The sequence below is a fragment of the Apodemus sylvaticus genome, chromosome 14 (genome assembly GCF_947179515.1).
Source record: "Apodemus sylvaticus chromosome 14, mApoSyl1.1, whole genome shotgun sequence".
Lineage (NCBI taxonomy): Eukaryota > Metazoa > Chordata > Mammalia > Rodentia > Muridae > Apodemus > Apodemus sylvaticus.
This window is the reverse complement of record NC_067485.1, coordinates 35986111-36008764: the sequence shown is the minus strand read 5'-3', so window position 1 is coordinate 36008764 and position 22654 is coordinate 35986111. Positions and strand designations below refer to the sequence as shown.

Here is a 22654-nt window from a genome sequence, read left to right as displayed (position 1 = left end):
GGATTCTCCCTGCATCCCTCAGAGTCCTGCATCCTCTGCTCCTGCACTGCAGCCACAAGATCTGAGGCTTTGCTCTTTTGTTTTACCTGGTACTCATATCAGCTTGTTTCTCTCTCTGGTGTAGTTCATATTTCCTGGTTTGGCCTATTTTCTTATTTTTCTTTTTTTGTTTTGAATTCATCTCAACCTTCAAGCTTTTAAAGTTGTGAGCAACCAGATGAGAGCAGAAGGCATTATCTTCCAGTACTCATTGTCGTAACTCGGGTATTCTCTTCTTTGCTGGAGTAAAACAAGGTCACCTTTCTACAAGATGATTCTGAATTGCAAAATTTATCTCTTCCTGTTTTCTCCATGGACTCTTTTAATCAGTCCTGGTTATCACAGGCAGATGGCACAAGAACATAACTGTTCCAAGGCTGCTGTGTAGATGTACAGTCAGCAGATTTCCAAGTCACAAGCTCAGATACCAGATAGTTAAAGGAGCAGCCATTTCTTCTGCCTGTCATTGGCTGTCAACCACAAAGCTGTGATTGGTGCCCAGTGACCTTTTATTTCCATGTCTATATGTGGAAACTTCACCATTGCATAAGAGGTGAGAGTCGCTGGGAATTTGTGCGTGCGTGTGTGCGTGCGTGCCAGCGAGCGAGCGAGCGCGGGTGTATGTGTGTAACTTTTCCAGTTTTCTTTCCAACTTTTCCAGTATCGGCAATGGCTGAGAGAAGAGTATGGAGAGAACCCTTTGCGGGATGCAGAAGAAGCCAAAAATATTCTGGGTAAATATAAAGAGCAAGGGCGCATGGAGCCCCGGCCTCGCGGCAGGCGGTGGAGCGCCATTTCTGCCCTGCCTCCTCCCACCTACAATAACTACACAACAGAGACCTAACAGAGAGCTGCTGTCGCCTTCCGCTGCGCTGTGGGTCTTCTGGGTTGCCTGCTGTGTGCCGGTGTGCCTGGGGCGCTGGCTCCCGCCTCTGAGGACTACGAGAGGAGGTCGAGGTCGCAGCGAGGTGGAGCACTCAGGGCTCCTTCCCAGAACCCTGCCTTACTCAGGCTTTTCTACTCTCTCATCCTCGCCCAGTCTTTTCCTCACCTGAACTTGCCCAGCCTGGGATGCTGCCCGGCCACTTTGTCTTTCTCGTATGTGTGCAAGAGTGTGGATGTGCATGTCTGTGTGTAAGAATGTGCATATATGCCTACAAATGTATGCATTGTGAACAAGGATACATGTCCATGTGTCTCTGCATGTGGGAACTGAGTGTTTATGGTGCTGAAAGTTATAAACCACCCCGCTGCCAGAACTGCAATGGTCACAGTGTTCTGTCTACATGGAAGTCATTTGAACTTGGTCCCTGAAAAGCTACTCACCGAGTAACAGCCTGTGGTGAGAACTCAGGGCATGAGCAGCTGGAAACAGTGGTGTTCCACATCCTGAGATGGTACAGAGGAAGGGACAGGACCTCCAGAGAAAGGGTGGCATAATCCCAGAGAATTTTATGTCTACGGGAACAAGGGCAGGCTTTCCAAGCGCTGTCCTGGACTTGATCAGTATACCAGACCTCAGCCTTGCTAGCCTGCCATGGCCCTGAGCTCCACTTGGTGCCTGCTCTGAATGGGACCAGCGTCATTTGACTTGCATGGTGATATGGTATGGTGACAGGGAGAACCTGAGACACAATAGCCCTGTACCAGAGGCCTGGCCCGCCTCCTGTCTGCTTTTACACATGTACCCTCTGGCTAACTTCATGTTGTGGGGGCGTGAGGTGGGGTCTCATCTCAGGTTTGCATGTACCTGCAGGAACTGGAAAGAAAGAATAGTTATCAAAAAGGCCTAAGCATTCTGTGAGCTCATTGTTGGATGCTGTGGACCTGACCTTTGACTCAGCTACCTCATTAGTTTTCACTTCCTTCCTTCCTTCCTTCCTTCCTTCCTAACCTCCCTCCCTCCCTTCCTTCCTTCCTTCCTAACCTACCTCCCTCCGTCCCTCCCTCCCTCCCTCCCTCCCTCCCTCCCTCCCTCCCTCCCTTCCTTCCTTCCTTCCTTCCTTCCTTCCTTCCTTCCTTCCTTCCTTCCTTCCTTCCTTCCTTCTTTAAGGTTGCAGTTGCTTTGCTACCCCAGTCAACTCTGCTTCATAGTTGAGAATGTCTGTCATGTGGCTTTTGTTTTTGAAACCAAAGAGAAAAGCATACTTATGTCGTTGAGTGATTTAAAATTAGCAGTTTTGACTTTCATAAGGTTTTCTAGTGGGTTGACCCCCACATTCCAGCCATGAGAGCTCCTTAGCTCAAAGTGTGTGGTAGCGGGCACCCCCAAAAGCTCCGCACAGTCCGGTGTCCTGTCTTTTATACCAATTCATATTTCTTAAGCATGTAGAACCATGCAAATGAAAGATACACTCAATCTCTCCCTAAAGATACTTCAGCCAGGTTTCTCTGAAGCCTAAGAAGGCCCGGTTTAGAAGCAGCAGTCTTCCTGTGTGAGTGGAGCCCTTTGGGGCCCAGGGACAGTGAGGTGGCCAAGTCTCTGCGTGTGCAGGCCCTGCATAGGTCGTGAGCAAAGGGAAGCTGTGAGTAGCTTGGCATGGTGAGCTAGAATGAGTTCCCTCACACCAAGCAATAGTGCAGGAAGTGAAGCCTGGGTGTGTGTGCGCATGTGTCAACAGCTACAGATGTTCCCATAGGGTCTCAACTGTCTTAATTTTTGTTGCCAGTAATGTTCTTTCTCCACAGCTGCCCCGGGAATTCTGAAGTACTGGGCCTTTCTCAGAAGACTGTAATGTACCTGAAGTTTCTGAAATATTGCAAAGTTCAGGCTGGTGCTGCCAAAAAGAAAAGTGACATAGAGTTTATTTTTAAGAATCCAATAGTGATTTGTATACTTGTTTATTTTTCATTTTAAACCAAATGCATGTATAATCATGTTGGAATATGTTAAGAACTATGGAGATTCTGTAGCAAGAGAAAATATCTTTGCCTTAACTCCACTGCTATGGTTGTTCCTTCGACATGACCAATGCTCATACAATAATCTCAAGAGTCCTGTCTGTTTTGTAATAGTAACTGCTTCTCATGAACACTACCCAAGGAGGAAGCCTGCACCTGGGAAGTGTGTGGTGTGAAGTATGGCCTCCTGTTCTCCAGCCCCAGACATGTCTCTTGGTGTGTGTTTTATCCACTGTTGTTATTCTGTATGGTAGAATTACCAAAAGCTATTCAGATTTCTTAATAAAGGGCAAGTCAACCAAGTCTGTCAACATGTGCAAGAGTATTCTTTTGTGACATACGAAGGTCACATGTGTCTTCCTGGAGAATCCCAGTGCACATAGTCTTGGCTCAGAAGACATGCTTCTCTCCAGAAGGCAGAACAGCACACACTGGGAAGAGCACATAACACATTGATGACCAAGAGATAAAACTGTCCTGGAGCTGTTGTGGCTGGGGGCACAGCTCAGAGCAACACCCTTACCTTATGTCTTCCATCCTTGTACCAAAAAGAAACACTGATCCTCTGTGGGCGCAAAGAAAGTCACACACAGAGGGAGACGTTCCCTGTAGAATGAATGCTTTGAGTCTTTGGGCTCTCTGGAGTTAGTGCATGTACCACAGGGATACAATCACCAGACAATCCACAGACTCATTTCAAATCCATTTTCAGTTCTTAATATGAAGGAACTCAAAATGCACTTGAAGAGCAATCGAAGGCCAGCTACTAAATTTCCCTGTCTACATCTGGTAAGGTTTAACTTAAGGAAGAGGCGGGTGATATTGGGAGTTAATGAACATCCCATGGATTTGTAAGCACCTGGCATGCTCACAGGTCATCTCCTTGTACCTGACAGGTTTTGTGTCAGATACAAGGAACCTTGAACATGTCTCTCAAACTAGCTGTAAAGCCATGGGGACACTGAGTTGGCAGAAGCCAGTCGCATGGCAGTCCCAGGAGAACCATCATGCCTACATAGGGGTGAGAAAGCAGAACAGGGACACATGCTCCTTGGGCATAAACCCTGTCCTTCCGAGGCAATACTACTTGTAGCCTGATGTCCCTTCCTGCCTGTTTCTCACTGACTAACCACAAGTGATTCCAACACCCACCACCCCTTCACTTTGTAAACTTAGATTAGGAACTATTTCACTCACTGAAGGCTCAAACCTGAAGCCTGCACCTACCCTCACGGTAAGTCCCTGGATTGCAGTAGCTTTGCTCTTGTCAGGGTGCTCCTTGGGTGCAGCCTTGACCTGCTTAGACTAGACTAGGGGACATCCTCCTCATGACCAAACCAAGTACTTGTAGGCCATGCTGAAGGTGACACCTGGGACCTGCACACTGAGGGCACTCAGGCTTGTAAGATGAGCTGTGTCATGCTCCAGTGCAGTGTCTCTCTTCAAACACAGACCTGCGGTATAGCCTGTAACGTAGAACCAGTGTCCACAGAAAGAAACAGGATTCGTCCCATTCCTTGATTCAAATGATGCATCTGTCTTTATATCACAGCTGGGCCCTAGGACGGTAAGCTGCAGTAGTGACAGCAAAGGAGTGTGCAAAAACCAGTGCAGCCAGCCTAGTGCAGTGCAGGAGGGAGTTTTAGGAGACAGGATGTTGAGGGAGGCCATCTTGAAAGCAGTGAAGCCTCCTTTGAGAGCTGACATGTAAGTCAGTGTGGTGTGAAGAAATGAGAGCCCAGGCTGAGGCTTCCCGGGTGGGGAAGCCTGAAGGTGTGGAGCTCAGCACTGGGAGTCACAAACCATCCCCAGTGACTACAGAGTCGCAGTGCATAGGCAGTGGTGAGCTGCAGAGCAGGCTGTAGAAGGTCTGGCCCGGCCAGTCCAATACTGGTACAAGCTTGAATCCCTTCCTGGAAATGCTAGGGACTAGAAGTGTTTTAGATTTGGCATGGTTTCCTGCTTACAGCATTTTCATGAGCATCATGAAATAGCTTAGGAACAGGACCCTCCATAAATCTAAAATTGATTGGCTTCACATGCACCTTAAGCACATGTACTTATGACACACACAGAGTCTGGAGGTAATTGTTTCATACATTGTTGTCATCTGTATTTTGACTTTTGCTTGTCACTTGAGAGATATCAAGTATGGGATTTTTCAGTTGTGGAAAATACCAGAGCTCAAAAAAGTTGGATTTGTAAACATTGCGGATTGCACATATCAGGTTAAAAGCAATCTACCTGTAGTGACAGCCAGCTGTCACTCGCAGAGACCACCATACGCGCGTGCTCCTTTACGTCCTACGTACGCTGGCCTGTTGTCATCAACTGTGACTTGGTCCAGAGGTGGGAGCTTCCCAAGGAGCTCAGTGCTGTGGATGAGTTCCCTGGACACCGCAGGAACTCCCTGGACGGTGCGGAATGAGCGGGTTCATGATCCGTGCACACAACGCAAAAATCTCTTGCCCCACACAAATGAAATGTGAAATAGTTAATTCTGAGCTAAATCAGAATGTCCATGGCTCAGGAAGGTTCAGATGGTCCTGAATGGTGTGTACCACCGTGAAGTCAGTTACATGAATGGCTTTTTTATATTTAAAAAAGCGGATGTCAGCCGGGCAGTGGTGGCACACGCCTTTAATCCCAGCACTTGGAAGGCAGAGGCAGGCAGATTTCTGAGTTCGAGGCCAGCCTGGTCTACAGAATGAGTTCCAGGACAGCCAGGACTCCACAGAGAATTCCTGTCTCGGAAAACCAAAAAAAAAAAAAAAAAAAAAAAAAAAGCTAATGTCAGCGTCGTACATCCCAGACCTCTGAGCCCTGACATCAGATGTACAGGCTTCAGTAAGGTGGGCAGATCCCTGTCGTAGGCCTCGGATAGTATCTAAGCTTATGGATCTTAGCTTTGGGTTTGGTGAATGCTACTGATCTGCTAAATTAATTTATCCCAAATGTTTTGCCTGACAGAATGATGTTAGGTCAGGTAGGGAGATGATAACTGGCTTCTGGGGGGCTAGAGAGCCCGAGATGATCTTTGCTGTCCATCTACAGCATCCCATCTCTCTGCCTTCCATTACTCTACCTACAGAATTTTAAACAAAAGTGTTCTAAGAATTTTCCACACTCGCGTATTGTTGAGGATGGATTGGAGGCCCATGAAGGGGGTAGCTGTGGCCACCATCAAAGTGAGAAATGGTGGTACCCTGGACCAAGTCCTGCTGATGGTGACAAGAACCACCAGGAGGGCAAGTAGGCTGGAGTTGAAAGAAACAGGAATTCAGTGACTATTGGGGAAGCAAGGTTAGGGTCGTCTCAGCTCTCTAGGAGCTCACTGCCAAAACTTGTACTTTAGTATTCTACACTATGTGGTTGTGTGAGCTTCTGCCATGTTAGGGTTAGATGTAAGGGAAATACTAAAGAAGAAGCTGGCAGATCTCCAAGGAGGCAAACAGCTTTGCAAAGCAAATACTCAAGCCTGTCCACTCACCTAGAACTCAGTCCCAGGAACCAGACTCACATACCTTCCTGTACAAGTCAGTCTCCAATTTCCTCGTCATTGAGAGAGATACTGGCTTCCTCCTGGCCAAGCTATCCGTCTCATTGTCAGAACTTCTGGGAGATCAGCTTAGTCCTTGAGCTCCTGATCTACTTTCTTGTCAGCTTCACACACGATGAGGTCATCTGGGAAGAATACCTCATTTGAGAAAATTCCTCCATCAGATTATGCTGGAACTCTGTGGGGCATCTTCTTGATTAATGATTGATGTGGGAGGGCCTGACTCAGTATGGGCATTGCAAGCCCTGGTCACGTGACCCTGGGTAGTATAAGAATATAAACTGAGCAAGCCATGGAGAACAAGCCAGTAAACAAGCAACATCCCTCCATTTTCTCTGCTTCAGTTCCTGCTTCCTGATACCTACCAGGTCCTGCGCTAACTTCCTAGGATGGTGGACTGCAAGCCTTAGGATGGCAGAAACTCCTTCCTCTCCAAGTTGCTTTTGGCCATGGTGTTTATCATGGCAATATAAAACAAATTAGGACAGGACTGTAGAGCAAGCATGGAAAATCAGACCATGAGCTTGGGAGCTGCAGCCCTTGCCCTGCTTGATCTGGCTGTATACCCTGGCAAGAGTGCTGTTGACACAGCCAACACTGTGCACAGGGAAGACCTGCATGATTCCTGAAGGCTCCATCTCCCCTTGCTAGGCAAGGCTGCTAGCTCCAGATGAAGACATCTCTGATGGGTTGCCGGCAGATTACCTGTGCCCACGCCACATGCTCTACCCAAGATGAGTTGACAGTAAGTCGTGTTTCTCAGAGTACTAACCTTAAATGTTGGCATTTGCCCTTTTCCCTGAGGAAAAGATCCTGCTCGTGGTTTAGTTTACTGCACAGTGAACGATTCTTTCTTGTTTCTGTCTTAGCATGAGACCTATTAGTCTCACAGATGAACTCCGGTGATGAGGTTGGGGTAGAACATGTGTGCACTCATGGTATTTGTTTGCATTGGTACTTTTTGTTGGTTCGTTTCAAAAAAAAAAATCCTTAACTTCCAGAGGAGTAACACATGTCGTGCCTGTCTACGACATGCCAAGCTCAAATACCTGGACATTCGGGGCCTCGGTTCCTTGGCACCTGGCAGTGGCTTGGGACGCATATGAGCCCATATTCCACAGCCAGAGCTGGTTACTAACTGCCACTTTGCATGCCAGCCTCTGATCAGAGAAATAGGGAACACACAGAGAGTCACACCCTTGCCATCCTACATCAGCTGGCTCCTCCTATCCTGCCCCTGAGTTATTAATAATTTTATTAAGAATGTGCTTTCAACACTCTTGTATATATATGTACTTAGCAAGAAATCACCAAGACTGCAAAGGGCGGTTCCGCTTCCTTTATTGCCAGAGAAAGGGAGAAACAAGAAGCACTGCCCTGACTCCTTACTTGGAAACATCTTTCCTTTTTTCCATTCAGTGGCATCCCCTGGTCCTCAGGTGCAGCAGAACACAACCAAAGGCGTGGGCAGGGTTATAGATGGGCACCATCTCAATGCCCTGAAGGCTGGTCACTTTCTTGTTTCCCTGTCACAGCTCAAGACATTGAGACCTGTGATGCCAAGAAACAGGGTGAGATATGTCCATGTCACATCTGCCAGTCTCACAAATTGCTGTCATTCCTCTTTGCAGCTTAGGCTCAAGGGGCTTCAGGAAACATCTGATGGTGCTGTCAGCACTGAGCCTGCATCTTTCCATCATGGGAAAGACTTACCAGCACATGTTCGAACATCTGCGAGTTGAGGTTTATTTTGGCTCCACGTCTCTATGCAAACTATCGATCATAAGAGTTAGTAGCTCACAGTTAATTTTCCTGAAGGTTTTAGTTCAGGTATTAGAATCTGGCCACCAAAAGGGCTACTTAGCAGGTGTCTGAAAGTGTGGGCAGCTCAATATTCTAATTGCATGAGGTGGTGGCTGTTGACTTAGAAGCTGGTTTGCTACGAGAGGTGTTTGGAATGGGTTGTTCTTGTATATACCCATGTGCAAAGGTCTGTATTTTAAAATAGTGTCAGAGCCTGGGAAAGGGTCTTCTGAAGCAATTCTTTCAAGGAATAATGCCTTTTGTGACCATTCTGATTGCCCCAAGGAACCAGGAAAAAAAATATAGAAAGGCTTCAACTTGCTCACAAATCCAATTATAAACTCCATGTGCATGGAACATGTCAGAAGCAGGACAGCTCACTATCTGTCCTCTCAGAATCCTCTTATGGTTTTCTCTGTTCTCAGCCTCAATTCTTGTCCCCAGGAGCTGCTAAGGTAGTACAAACAGGAACCAGGCTTTCTGGTAAGATGCTGCACTTGGGGAAACCCAGAGCACCAGTCGGAAGCCATGTTGGAACATGAAAATCAGAAAACTTTCTATGGGCATCAGAGAAATGCTGCCTTCTGCTTTGCAAAGGGCGTGTCCGTCATGGCTCCAAGCCGAAAGGGTACACATTTCCCTCAGACTTCAAGTTTAGGAAGAAACCTGTCACACGCCTGGGCCCCCAAGGTTAGGATCCTCTTTGTCCTTGTGTGAAGCCATAGTGAGGTAGAAGAGGGAAGATAAGTGTGAGGAGAGGGGAACTTTACTCACTTGCAGACTGGACTCTGTCTGACAGTGACATGGCATGGTCTGCAATGGCCTCCCAGATTCCTGTTTCATGCACTCAGAGCCTCTTCCGGTCATCTCCTTCCTCACGAGGGAGGGAGAGACATGGGACCAAATAACACAGCCCTGGGAAAGTGCTTCCTTAGCAGATGGTCTGAGGCTCTCCTGTGTTTGACCAGATAGGCCTGGCAATCACAGACCAGTTTGGATGAGGCCCAGTTTGATCCAGTTCTCTGGAACACCTGGGGGAGTCCCCGAGCAGGCCACCCATTCATGTGAGGAAATTCTACCACAGCCTGGTGCAACAGAAATTCCTTAGAAGACAGAAGAGAGGGCCCGGACAGTACCCTGTCTACTGGACAGTGATGTGGCCAGAACCAGCTTCCTACGTAGCATCTGTGTTTGTTTCTGTCATCACTAAGCACCTCCCCCCAGATGCCAGGACAGCGGTCATGGAACATTAGACGTGTGCCCTCAGAGCAGTGGCTGAGACATTTTTCTTTTGAAAAATGGTCAAGGCATGTGAGGTGGGCCTTTCCTAGCATCCTCACTTAACAAATGAAATTGAATTCTAGTGTCACAGCCAGAAAGCAATGAAGTCATAGTTGCTGGCTACAAGTGCCCCAAGTTCCTAATCCATTTAAAATGCCAACATCATCTCAGGGCAGGGAAAAACTGACTCGTGCCTGCAGTGTCCAGCTGCAAAGGATGCCCCCTGCAGGAAGACTATGTCCAGCTGCCTATGTGTGTGTGTGTGTTGGGGGGGGAGGGCTTAGCTCCAGACCATCAACAGAGGGCTTTCCATTAGCTCTACAAAATAAGGAATGCACTGCAGAGACTTGGAGACTCCTAGCAGGAAACAGATCCCTCAGAAGAAGATGTGATTATCAAAGACAGAGCCAAAGGAAGCAGGGACTGCTTGCTGCAGCAGCCAGAGTCTGCCAAGAATTCCTTCCACGCCTGTGTCCCAGGGGAGGAGCTAAGAGATGGCGTCCCCAGGAAGGTACAGCTCCAGGCAGAGGTATCCACAGGCTGCCCCTGAAGAAGTGCAGTGACCCAGAGGGCCTGGATGGGAAGCCCACTGTGCCTTGCCCTTGTGTCTGTTTGATCTGGGTGTGATTAGCAATTGCACACAGCTATGGCCAGAGATTTGGTAACAGTCATAATTGCTGACAGCTTCCAAGAAACACCTTTTATAGTCAACCAACTGTTAAGCTAAAAGTGATCTGGGGTGGGGGTGGGGTGGGGTGGGGTGAGGGCTCTGGTCTGCTATACATTTGCCCTAGAACACTCCAGTCAAAGCTTTTCTTGTCACTGCTTCCAGCTTCAGAAAGCCTTCTAGAAGCATCCTTAGTTGTCCCCCTCTCCCAACCTGTGCCTTTTCTTATGGCCTGTTTGGAGAGGTGACACTCTCCAGGTAGATGACATCTGTGGTGTGCTGAGCTGCATCGTCCCCAAGAGTCCACCCCTCTACAGAGTAGGGGAGAGGGCAGTCAGCTGTGTCTCCATCATCTCTCTAAGCCTCACTAGGTACAGTCTGCCACAAGGGTGATGGACTTTTTAGTCAGTCTGACTAGAGCATATTATTACATGAGCATACACTAAGCTCAGGATGTGAGCACAAGCCAGGGGGCCCTCGGGACAGGTGCTGAACATGAAGGTGGAAAACTTGGAAGAAGGGTCAAGGGTAAGGAACCTGGGCAGAGATCACGCAAGCAAAGGAAGAGCTCTGCCTCCTTGGACTGCCTTTGGACCTGACAGGAAGTGACTGTGATCCACAGGCTAGAGGGGAGACAATGGAAGGGCATCTCTCCTTTCCCATACCGTCTCCCATTGTGACCATTGCCACAGAGCAGAGTGTCAGATGTACCTGCCATAGCTCTGTTCACAGGCTCCTTCATGACAAACAAGAGAAGCTTGCACTTGATTGTGTGTTACTTCCCTGTTAAGCCCTCTTTTGTGGGACTCCAGCTAATTAGGGATTTCTTGGGATGCCCACCTCCCTGGTTTTTTATTTACTTTTGTTAGAGATCTTCAATACTTGGGACTTTGCCAGCTGGCTCCATTCCGACTTTTCTGACCCATCCTCAGAGACAACGGAATATTACTTTGGATATTTTGGAGACCTTGGTGAGAGCGCTGCTCTTGCCCTGTGTGGGGGCTCCTGGGGCTTCCCCTCCAGGAAAAGAGCCCACATGGGAAAGTCTAGCTGTCACAGGAAGGAAGGCTGGCCCTTAGCCCCGTTCTCTTTCTCAAAGAATTCCTATTGGTGTGGTTGAAAATTGTTCTACTCCCTTGAACATTTCAGAGTCATATTTAGAACCCTTCTGTGTGGATACAGTTTACTAAGACTGCCGCTCTCACCACAGAAGTAGCTGATGTTTTCTATGATTCCTAATTATTAAACATTCCCGCCTGAGCTAGAAATTGCCATGCATATGCCTATGGTGTAGGGCTCCAGCCCTCTCAATGACTTCACACCCTTGAGGGCAGGGCCTGGGTCTTCATCACACCTTAGAGTGGCCTAGCACAGGCGAAGAACTCAACAAGGGGTTCCAGGGGCCTCCATGCCCTGCTCCCTTCACCTATCTTCAGTTCAGGCCAAAGGTGTCTCCAGTGGTGGAAGGGGGCCAGATCCCCTGGGCTGTTTTATTTATTTGGTTGGATGGTTGATTAGGGCTTGTTTGTTGTTGTTATTTGGCCTTTTGTTTGTTTTGTTACTTTGTTTGATTTGTACTCCTGAGAGGATCAAGAAGAAAAACCTGGTGCTATCGGCTCCATTTTAATAGGCACTCTGGCTGAGTCTTCCCCAGACCTTTGACCCAGATCTTTGACATGATTCTTTTTTATTTTAATTAGGTATATTCTTTATTTACACTTCAAATACTGTCCCCTTCTCTGTTCTCCCCTCCCCCGAAAATCCCATAAATAGAAGTTTGTCAGAAGCGGGATTCGAACCCATGCCTCCAGGGGAGATTGCACCTCTTGGCCATCCTGACTTGACATTATTCTTGTCACTGTTCACTGGGATCCAAGCGAGAGCCTCTGCTTCCCACTGTTCCACTCACCGCCTTTCCCGTAATCTGCTTGAGCTTCTCAGAAGAGCCTGCTGCTGTTCTCTGTGGAGCTAGCTGTTAACACAGTTCACTGTGGCACTTCCCAAGGTTCCCTGGAGCATCGTTTCCTTTAGGAATCCCAGAGTTCTGCTCTGTAGAGGCTCTGAACAGACACTAAAGCACCTGGACATCACCCCAAAGCCAACACACTGACTAGCTCCTTGAAGTGCCTGTTCACATAGCAGGGCCGCTTGGCTCGCAGGTACAGAGCTGTTCACAGTATCTTTCCCTCAGGGTTCTTTGGGGAGGTGGGAAGAAGAAGAACTTGCCTCAGGGTTTCCTGACCTGAACTTCTTTCTGAAACTTCAAGATTTTTGTTCTCTGAAAAAAAAAAAAAAAGAATTCCATTTTGAGACTGAGAAAACTAATCTAGTCAATTCTGTATGCTTTATACACTGTTTTCCATTTGTGGAGCACACCCACATGGACTGGCCCTTTTCCCCAACCAGCCCATGAGTGCCACACAGTGATTCCTATGGTTTACAAGTTAGTAAACACAAACAGTAAAAGAAGCCAGTGTTGACTCGTGTGTGTGTGTGTGTGTGTGTGTGTGTGTGTGTGTGTGTGAGTGAGTGGCTCTCGTGACATCTGTAACTCAAGAACTACTACGACAGGGACATTGGAATGTGACTCGGGTCAGGCCAGTACCCCAGTGACAGGACACCTGTACTGTCCCCACACCACTGCCAGGGAGAACAAAGCCCTGGCTGTGTTTTAAGAAATTAAAACGACACAATCTAAGGCAAAATCTTCACACTTAACTGAAAATAATTGTCAAACCACAGTGGATGTGCGCCAACCTCAGAGGTGACATCACTTTGCTCCAAAACATGAAAAACAAAAAGCTCTAGTCCCCGAAAAAGGAAGGACCTTTCAGAGAAATTCTTGGGTAGGAAAGGATCTCACACACACCTCTGCCTCCCCCCGTAAGTGTCCACTCACAGGCCAGAAGACAGGAATCCACGGAGGGAATGTGGCACTTCACAACTCTCCACATGAAACACACGCCTTGGTCACGTGTTTTCTGAGACCTTTGCTTCTACACCATTTGAATCCTGCCCAAGGAGACAGGCCAGGAAGTGAAGGGATGCATTTTTCACAGGCGGTGTGCATGGGAGAAGCCAGCCGGGCTGTGTGGAGCCCACAGCACCTGCTGATCACTGAAATCAAAAAGATGTCTTTGCAGCACTCCCCAAAAAGCTGAAGCAATCCGGTGAATTAACTGATGGCCTCTGACTCCAGGTTTCCAAACAGTGCCTAACCAGAAGTGTTTGTTTCATTGGCTTTTTCTAAAGTGGCACCAGGTACTGGGTAGGCTCTTCGCCTCATAGCTGCCTCCTCCCCCTCCTCAAATAGAGCTGCAGGCTTCAGTTTGCTGAGCCCAGGAATAGGGCCAGCCTTCCTCAATTTCAGTGACATCAGATGGGTGATCCACAAGAGAAGAAAGCGTCTTTTCTGTGTGACTGTTAGGAGTCTGAACATCCTAACTTACCTCTTCTCTTCATTGACCACACAGTTTCCAACTAAAGGGATGAAATGAATTTGCCCTAGTAACCTTTTTTTAACCCCAAACTTTACCAAAATGAGGTCTTGGGAAAATTTGCCCAAAGCCCCAGTTTCTGACCTGTTTCTTACTTTGTTTAGGGATTGGACTGACAACACTAAAAATACTTCATGTTCCTTCTCACAGGGCTGCGCCTTCAGTCAGGTCAGGGTCTATAGCCAGGCTAGGGAAAGGGTTCCAGGAGAAACACACACACACACACACACACACACATACACGCATATATAAACATACACACATATGCACATGCACGCACTTACACACACACACACACAGCACCACTCTCCCACCTTGAATGTTTTTGTAGTGATCTTGACAACAGCTAATGTTCTCTAAGAAGACTGCTGCTACACCATTTATAAGGAGAGTCCCTGGAATTTCTCTGAATAATGTCAGCGCCTGCCATTTAAACCAAAGGACAGAGAAAGAGAAAACTGTGTTCAGGGGTTTGTTTTTGTTTTTGTCTTGCTATGGCAGAGGTTTGGATGAGGAATGGGGAATTCTTCATGGTTTCTAACGTTTTTTCCCATTAGATATCATGTTACACCAGATATACTGGACCAATGGTTTGAATTAATTCACATTCTAACAGAATACAGACTGCCTGCCTGTAGGACACACCCATGCTGGTGGCTTGCCACCTTCCTGGCCGGGTTGAACATGAGTGACCATGCATACACACTATTTTCCATAGAATACAGATACAGGCCAGGCTTAATTAAACAGCACATTGGGTTACATCAGGTGCTAACAGACTCTGCAGCTGTCTGGCCAGCAAAAATATTGTGAGCTTCTTATAACTGTCTTTTGGGCAGACAGAACACGGAATCTGACCTCCTTTTAAAGGAAACAGTTCACCATGAAGGGTGTCCCTGTGTTGACCCCCCACCTTCTTTTCTACATTGCCCACCACCAATTTTGCATACTTAAGAAAGACTGGGTTCTTTCCAGCTTCTGGAGGAATGGATACAAAAAAATGTGGTGTATTTACACAATGGAATACTACTCAGCAATTAAAAACAACGAATTCGTGAAATTCTTAGGCGAATGGTTGGAACTGGAAAATACCTAAGTGAGGTAACCCAATCACAAAAGAATACACATGAAATGCAATTACTGATAAGTGGATATTAATTAGCCCAGAAGCTCTGAATTCTCAAGACACAGTTAGCATATCAAATGATACCCAAGAAGAGGGAAAGAGAGGGCCCTGGTTCTGAAAAGAGTTGATCCAGCATTGTAGGGGAGTACCAGGACAGGGAAATGGGAGGGAGGTGATTGGGAAATGGGAGGAGGGAAGAGGGCTTATGAGACCGATGGGGAGGGGGGAACCAGGAAAGGGGAAAGCATTCGGAATGTAAACAAAGAATATAGAAAATAAAAAGAGAGAGAGGGAGAAAGATTGTTTAGCAGGATTTTAAATACTGAAAAACTCACCCCTCTAAAGTATAAATTCAGCAACTGCAGGGAGTCCACTGAGTTGTTTGGCCGACTTCAGAGTCTGCTTTCTGAGTATGGTCATCACCTAGTGGGTGGCCTGCCCTGTGCACAGGAATGTTCCGACTGTCATCTCTGCCCAACTCCAACTCCAACTCCCTTCTGTCCCTATAGAGTTGCCGGACAAGGACATTACATGACCCAGAATCATACAGCACACAGTGTGCAGTATTCCCTGTCTGGCATCTTGTCTCCTGTGTAAGGCAGTTGAGTTTTGCCCTGCTGTGGTGTAGCAGCAAGTCTTTCCCCTTACTTGACTGGTCTGTTTTTCTTTTTAAACTGGACTCAAGGGCTTATACTGAGTAGAGGTGAGGTCGAACCATAGGCTTTCTGCCGGAGCTGACCGTGCCCCTGAGCGGGAACACGTGCCAAGATGTGGGGATCTGTCTGCTTGTCACACCTGGCCTAGAGGTTGCCACCACATCTGTTACAGACGCCTGATTGCTGCTGATGACAGAAACACAAAAGCATAGCCTCTCCACTGAGATCCTTCCCTGGAACTCCACTTGACTTTAGGGTTTCTCCTGTAAATTAGAGGGACATGGCGCTAATCTTCCTGTTTGAGTGACTTGCAGGTCATTTGCATTGATGTTTTGTCCAGTTTTGATGTATATCTAAAACACAGATGCTTGTGAAATTGATCTCTCTTAACCGTTCGAGTAAGTTCTGGAATCCTCCGCTATGTTAGTGAAAAAGTTGTATATACTTTTCACCAGAGGGAGAAGTTGGGGAGGGGGATGAGTAATTCTTGTCTCCGGGTTGATATCTAATATAGATTGATTTAAACCATTTAGAAATGTCAAAAATAGGAAGTACTTGCTGGCACAGATAAAATCCCAAGAGGACATGGAAGAATGAGGATTTTGGATCTGTGTTGTTCTTAATGAGAAGTGATAGAGTCTGCCCCGGGGTAGAGTTGGAAAGAAAACAGATCTAAGAAAACAAAATGAAAGCCCTTATCACTCAGCCTTTGGCACAGCATTAAACCCTGCCTTAGCAAGAAGATATCAGCCAGGGTTAAAATATTTCTTTTATCTGAGACCAGGGACTTGCTGGCTGCTTAAATCTTCTCTCTAGGGTGCCTGGGATGCCAAGAGGTGGAATTCTATCTCCCAGTTCTCCGCAGCTTTGTGCAATGATGAATTAGCAACGAAGCCCTCTGTCTGGGTCTTCACCAGAAGAAGAGGAGACTGATGCGGCAGAGGGGCCGTTGGGAGTTAGTCAAGTAAACAGCAGCGGTTCAGTCTCTCGGGCAGCTTCTCTGCCACCTGACCCCTCTTTTGCTCCAGTGGGCAGCTCTACCCTGCCCTGTGAGGCTCCGTGGTGACAAGAAAACACAGGCAGCCTGGAGGAAACTTCTGCCTGAAGAGACAGCTCTGAAGGAAAGCAGAGGATCTGAGCTTCGTTCCCAGCAATCACGCCAGGTGGCTCGCACCTGCCTGGAACTCTAGTTCAAGGAGAATTTGAGGACACCCATATCTGTGTACACACGCTCACACACACCAGAGAGAGAAAGAGAGAGAGGGAAGGAGGGAGGGAGAAATATATATACACACATATATAATATGAAATATATTGTAAATATATAAATGTATATTTCATATATGCGTGTATTTGTATATACAAATGTGTAATACACACATAAAAAGATAAATATATAAGTATATATAAATGTATATATCATATATGTGTATATTTGTATATACAAATGTGTAATACACACACACACACACACATACACACACACACACACACACACACACACACACACGCACACACGCACACACGTACAGACACACATCAATGTTGCAAAACCATCCCAGCTCTGGTTTCAAGAAACTTCCAGGCCTCTTTGTTCTCGCTGCGCGGTTGGGTGATGACTTCATCCACCATCTTCAAATAACAGAAAATACAGATTATCCAAGCAGCACGCGTGCCTCTGAAGTACGAGAAGAGGGCGAGCATTGCCTCCGTCCTTCCTGACAGAGAAGCAACCCCAACATCTGCTCAGCCTTCCTCCAGCAGCTCCTCAGGCAGTGCTGGGACAGGTGGACACAGATGGACAGATGGGCAGGTGCACACAGACCACACTCTCGATGGACAGTGTCCTGTTGCGGGTTGTTCTCGGTCACCAATGCATGTTGGCATCCTATGTCAACATGTCTAATTCTATGTCATTATAATGGCTATACGAATTCAAACCAGTATCTGCTCTATATGGTCTCCCTTCCCTCCTCCTCTCCCTTCCCCTCCCCTTTCTCCTCCCCTCCTCTTCCCCTCTCCTCCCCTCTCCCCTCCCCCTCCTTTCTTCCTCCCCCTCCCTTATCCCTTCTCTCCCTCCTCTCTTCCTCCCCCTCCCCTCTCCTTCCCCTCCCCTCCTTTCCCCTCTCCTTCCTTTCCCTCCCCCTCCCCCTCCTGCCCCTTTCCCCCTCCCCTGTCCCCCCTCTCAACTTGAAGCCATGTTCAAGCCCCATGGATTCTTCTGGCAAGCATTGGCTGAGTGTCTGAGCTGCAGTGTGTAGTCTTCTTCATCTTGTGGGTGGCTGTGCCAGCTGGTCCCTCACCCCGGGAGCACCTGCACACTAGTGAGAAAAGAGGCGATGAATCACGACACAAGGAGTAAGAGACAAAGGGGGGGCACTGCCTGGTCCTTTCTTTTCGAATATTTAGGAAACCATCTTTTGCTCCTTAAAGCAATTTTCCAGAGATACCACAGAGTCACTGCAACTGAACGTTTAACTGTCCTCCCAGGACAGGATGAAACTGCAATTCGTGTGTGTGTGTGTGTGTGTGTGTGTGTGTGTGTGTGTGTGTACAACAGAGGCCAACAGGGCTGTGCCCCTCCCCCACCCTCACGCTGTTCTGGCTCCCCTCTGTCCTCCCCTTGAAAGAAAGAAATGCAAATTTGCACCCCCCCTCCCTCCCTCCTTCTATGTGTTTTCTAGGAATCTGTGTTCCTTTTTGTGAGGGCAGGTCACAGGTGTCACAGGTGTTAGCAGGCAGGGCTGGTCGGAGACTCCTCAGTGCCCATCTTCTCCAGCCAGAGAGGATGGGCAGGTGAACCTGAGAGCCCGTTCTCTGCAGAGACTCCTTCCCTCCCTCAGGAACTCTATGGCTGATGGGGACAGCTGGGGGCAGCCTGTCTCCCTGGAAGCTGTCTCTGCCTGGAGACTGAGTGGATCTGAGCTGAAGCCACCTCAGCTTCCTATAGGAAGACACTTCCCTAGAGGAAGACAACTGTCTTCAAACCTTTACCACAAAGCTGAATTTGTAGATGAAGCCGGTAATATATTGCACTTCTTAACTGCTCCTTCCAGCGCGCCTTCCTCATTTATTCTACTTTGTAGATAAGCGGGTTTGGGTTACTATTATTTTTAAATGTGACTGTGGCACCAAAAAAAAGTTTTCCCCAACTTTGATAGAGACTTACATTGACCTAAAGTACAACGAGAGAGAGAGAGAGAGAGAGAGAGAGAGAGAGAGAGAGAGAGAGAGAGAGAGAGAGAATGAATTGGCAAACTCCCATCAACCCTTGGCAAACTCCTATCTGGCTTTAGGCCTTGGCTACGGCTCATTCCCAAACTGCCAAGTGAGGATACACTGTCCCGTGTTTATAAACGCTCTCTCCTCCCGAAGAGCACAGCACATGTTAATCTGTGATTTCATCTGGTTTTTGATTTGATCAAAATATTGTGTCTGAAATGTTTTGAAATGCGTACACGCCACGCAGTTGAAGAGATTGATCACACATCTTGTGACTATAGTCAACGTACTGCAGAGCTGAAAACAGTGTAGGTGAGAAGCCGTGTATGCTAATTAGCTGGGGTTACCCACCACACAGAGCATTCAGAGGGGTTTTGAACTCTTGCCCCTGTCCTGGGAGGTGCTTTCCATGCTGTTGGAAAGAGAAGGAGACTGGTCTTATTTTCACTGAATCGGGAGGACAGGACAGTGGAAGAAGGCGGGGCCTCGTCTCACTTCCTGCGGCTCCCAACTGCAGACCTTGATTTCAGACCTTGAATCACCCATTCTGGTTCTCTAGCTCCTTCTACTCTCTAACTAGTGGGAAGCCGGCTCAGGATCACTTAGCTAAAAATGATGGAGCAAGAACCCATGCGAGCTTTTATAACGTAGCTGCCAGTGAGGCCCTGCATCACGGCCCACGCACGGTTCACCTGCCCACGGAAGGGGCCCCCGGAAGTCTCAGAAGAGTAACTGAGGAGCTCTGTGGGCTGCTGTCCCCAGAAGGTCAATGGAGTGGCTGGAGAGCCTGATCTCTCTGCCAGCTGGCTTCTCAAGTTTTACTGGATTTTTAAAAATATGTACGAGTCTTTTACCTGCATGTGTGTATGTATACCACATGTGTTTCTGGTTCCTGTAGAGATCTGGAGAGGGAATCAAACGCCCTGAGATTGGAGTCACAGACAGTCTTGAGCCACTGTGAGTGTGTTGTGAACCAAACCTATGTCCTCGGAAAGAGCAGCGACTACTCTGAAACCCCTGAGCTACCCAGCCCTCTTTTCTGCTTTTTGTGAAGAAAGGAAATATAAAGTCTGCAAAGTAGACTGTTAGGGCTACTTTGATCGATCCTACTTTAACTGTTGATAACATTTTATGTTTGTTCTTTTTGTACAAGTAAACATATAATATGTGATAAAGTATATAATATATAATAAAAGTACAGTTACTGTCCATTTCAAATTTATTCTCTACAACCTTGTCTTTTTTTTGTTTGTGTTTTTTGTTTTGTGTTGTGATTTTAAGATAACTCTTGCTATGCAGCTATGGCTGGATTCAGGAACAGGATCTCCCTACCGTGACCCCTACGTGCCGTTTGGATTACAGGTGTGTGCCACCAAGGCCAGGAAACGCCAATAGTCTTTTTAATACAAGCAAAAGAAAGCCAGATCCAGTTTATGAGTGCATATACAAAGGTTGAAAACAGTGGACCAGAATCACTGGAGTTGTCTCTTGGGAGGCAAGAATGAAGTCTGGGATAGACTAAACACAGGAAGAGGACGGCTTGCTAGTACACCTTCATGAGGCCTGGCTGGACGATGCACACAGACTGTGAGACACAGTGTGTCCTTTAAGTCTGTGTGAGATTCAAAGATAAACCACAAAGTCTGCAGGTAACTATTTAAATGAGTCGTCTGGCGCTGGCTATGGTCTTTCAGTTCCTAGACACTGGCTGCGTAGACCAGGACAACAAGCTGTATTGTAGGATGACGTAGCAATGCCTGGAGTCCAGTTTGCTGAGCCGCTGGCTGTGAGTCTCCGGGCTGGGACTCCTGCTGTTGCTTTAGAGTGTTTTACCCACTTGGATCTCCTGCTACCAAGCTCTCTGTTCCCCAAGGCTGAGCTTTTCAGAAATCTCCCTCATCCCCAGACACATTCTCTGGTGCTCCATAGACCTTCATCTGTGCAGAAGTGATGAGACTCTCCTTGCATGGTACATTGCCACACTGAGGGGGATGGGGAGGATTTGGTATTTGAAGTTAAGGATGGAGTCTTACTCATCAGTGCCAACCTCCCCAGAGATGTCTGTTATAAATTCTATTGAATAAATCATTCAGTTGGTGAGTGTGGGGTTTTCCTAAGTTCACGTGCTTCAAACTTCTACAGAGAGGAAACAGTAAGTGTGTGTGTGTGTGTGTGTGTGTGTGTGTGTGTCTGTCTGTCTGTCTGTCTGCCTGCCTGCCTGCCTATCTGTTTGTCTGTTTGTCTGTCTGTCCAGAGGTATGGGGTATGGGACCAAAGTAAGCCCCCATCGCCTTCCTGTGAGACAGAGGCAATATTAAACAGCCATTTTGAGCATCTCAAGAATAGGAATTGATTTCTCTTGGCTTGAATAGTTCACTTGAGGGCTATCTGCTTAAAACTGGAACCCACAACTCCACTGAAAGAGGATACTTAGAGTGAGTCATAGTTGTCCCCAAGGAAGGCTCTACAACCACCTGCAGGTCTTTAGAGACCACATCCCTGTAGAACCCTCTCTTGGGTCAAGAGGTACCTTACAGGAGCCCATGTGAGGCCACTGTCTCTGTCTAGACTAAGGATTTCTTCAGTTTACATTTTAGCACTTAACATTGCGGCAGAAATAAGCAGCTGTGTGCAGACCGGAGACCCCTCTCCTCTCTTAGATGCAAGCACTGAAGGGTTGGTCCTAGAATAGTACCTGGCATGACACAGACACTTGGCAACTGCCTGCCTAAGATGTGAAGGCTTGGGGGCTCAACCCACCTTTCCCTGAAGCGCAGGCTGATGTGCTTACTGGTGGGTAACAAAGGTTTATGAGGAATCGCTGCCTCCTATTTGCTCTAGGTCTCCAAAGGAAAACTTTCTAAGGCCCAGAGACAAGCCTCCCCGAACCTTAAATTATCAGCAGAGTCGAGGAGTGTCTGCAATCTAGACTTGAGACATGCAGAAGGATCAAGGACTTTGCTTGCAGTCTCCTGGGTAGAGATAAATGCAGAGGACAGAAGAGATGGCTGCCAGTGGCCATTGCATCAGTGGACAGCAGCCGCAGCAGCAGCTGTGTACTAACAGAAATCACAGCGGAGCAGGATGATAGTACCAGTGGGCAGCACCAGGATATGCCAGTGGCAGCAGAAGCAATGACAGCAGTGGCAGTAACAAAAACAAAAACAAAAACAAAAACAAAAAAAAAAACAAAAAACCATCCCTCCATCAGCACCATCTATGTGGCAATTGATGCTCCAACTGTAGATGTTATCACGGTTACATCCTAAAGCAGCCCATCCCAAAGCCCATACAGGCTTCAATTCCCTTGAAAGCCATCTGAGCGCCTTCACTGGCAGCAGCCTCTTGCAGCGGTACCCACTGAGCCCCACCTCCTCAGCGCTTGCCCACCAGCACAGCCTGCAGCTCTTTCAGTTCCTCAAAGCCAGCACCCTCTCCCCTTTGCAACCCTCTTCCACCCCGAGAGCCTCTCTTCCCTCCCCTGCGGGCCTTTCCCACCAGTCCCCTTAGGTCAAGCTTGATGATTCCCTGCCTCTCTGGAACCAGCAGGGAAGGTGTGGTCACTGAAGGTTGAGGGGTGGTCTGTAGCCATTTGACAAAAAACAGACCGAGTGAAAATGGTGCTGGTCACGCTAGATCTGGACTTTGTGGCCTAGAAGTTCCAAATGAGCTAGTTGCTATGGAGAAGCAAAGAGGCCGGGGTGTGGCTTGGTGGTAGAGCACTTGCCTAGCATTCACCAGAAAAAGCGCAAAGCCTGTCGGGGTGGGGTGAGGGTGGCGGTGGGGGTGGGGATGGGGGGGTATTCATTCGTCTCAAGGGCTTTTCTCTATGGTGTCTCCACTTAACAGAGAAGTGAGTTGTTCCGTTGGATTAGCAGCATCACATGTATGAAGAATGAAGGC

The 22654-nt window shown here is 47.7% G+C and overlaps 1 protein-coding gene and 1 long non-coding RNA gene across 7 annotated transcripts in view; one reads left to right on the top strand and one right to left on the bottom strand.

Annotated features, from left to right (window-relative positions):
• Dusp22 (dual specificity phosphatase 22) overlaps window positions 1-3242 on the top strand; it is a 50074-nt gene extending 46832 nt beyond the window's left edge. For 3 of the 4 annotated variants that reach the window (XM_052156949.1, XM_052156950.1, XM_052156953.1), the window contains exon 7: window positions 701-3242. In XM_052156949.1, coding sequence (XP_052012909.1) covers window positions 701-883 — 183 coding nt within the window. In that variant the 3' untranslated portion in view covers window positions 884-3242. The remainder of the gene's footprint in view (window positions 1-700) is intronic. The other variant, XM_052156951.1, reaches the window with a different exon arrangement.
• An 8599-nt stretch (window positions 3243-11841) lies between these two features.
• Window positions 11842-17976, bottom strand: LOC127665062 (uncharacterized). Of its 3 annotated transcripts, XR_007973309.1 has the most exons (6): window positions 17720-17976; window positions 17060-17161; window positions 15209-15313; window positions 14062-14170; window positions 13150-13367; window positions 11842-12528 (listed from the first exon to the last, which is right to left on the bottom strand). It is a non-coding gene; the product is annotated as an uncharacterized LOC127665062 (long non-coding RNA). The 3 variants fall into 3 exon arrangements; XR_007973308.1 differs by lacking the exon at window positions 17720-17976 and having other exon boundaries at window positions 11844-12528; window positions 17060-17493; XR_007973307.1 differs by lacking the exons at window positions 17060-17161; window positions 17720-17976 and having other exon boundaries at window positions 11846-12528; window positions 15209-16939.
• Between the last annotated feature and the right edge of the window lie 4678 nt (window positions 17977-22654).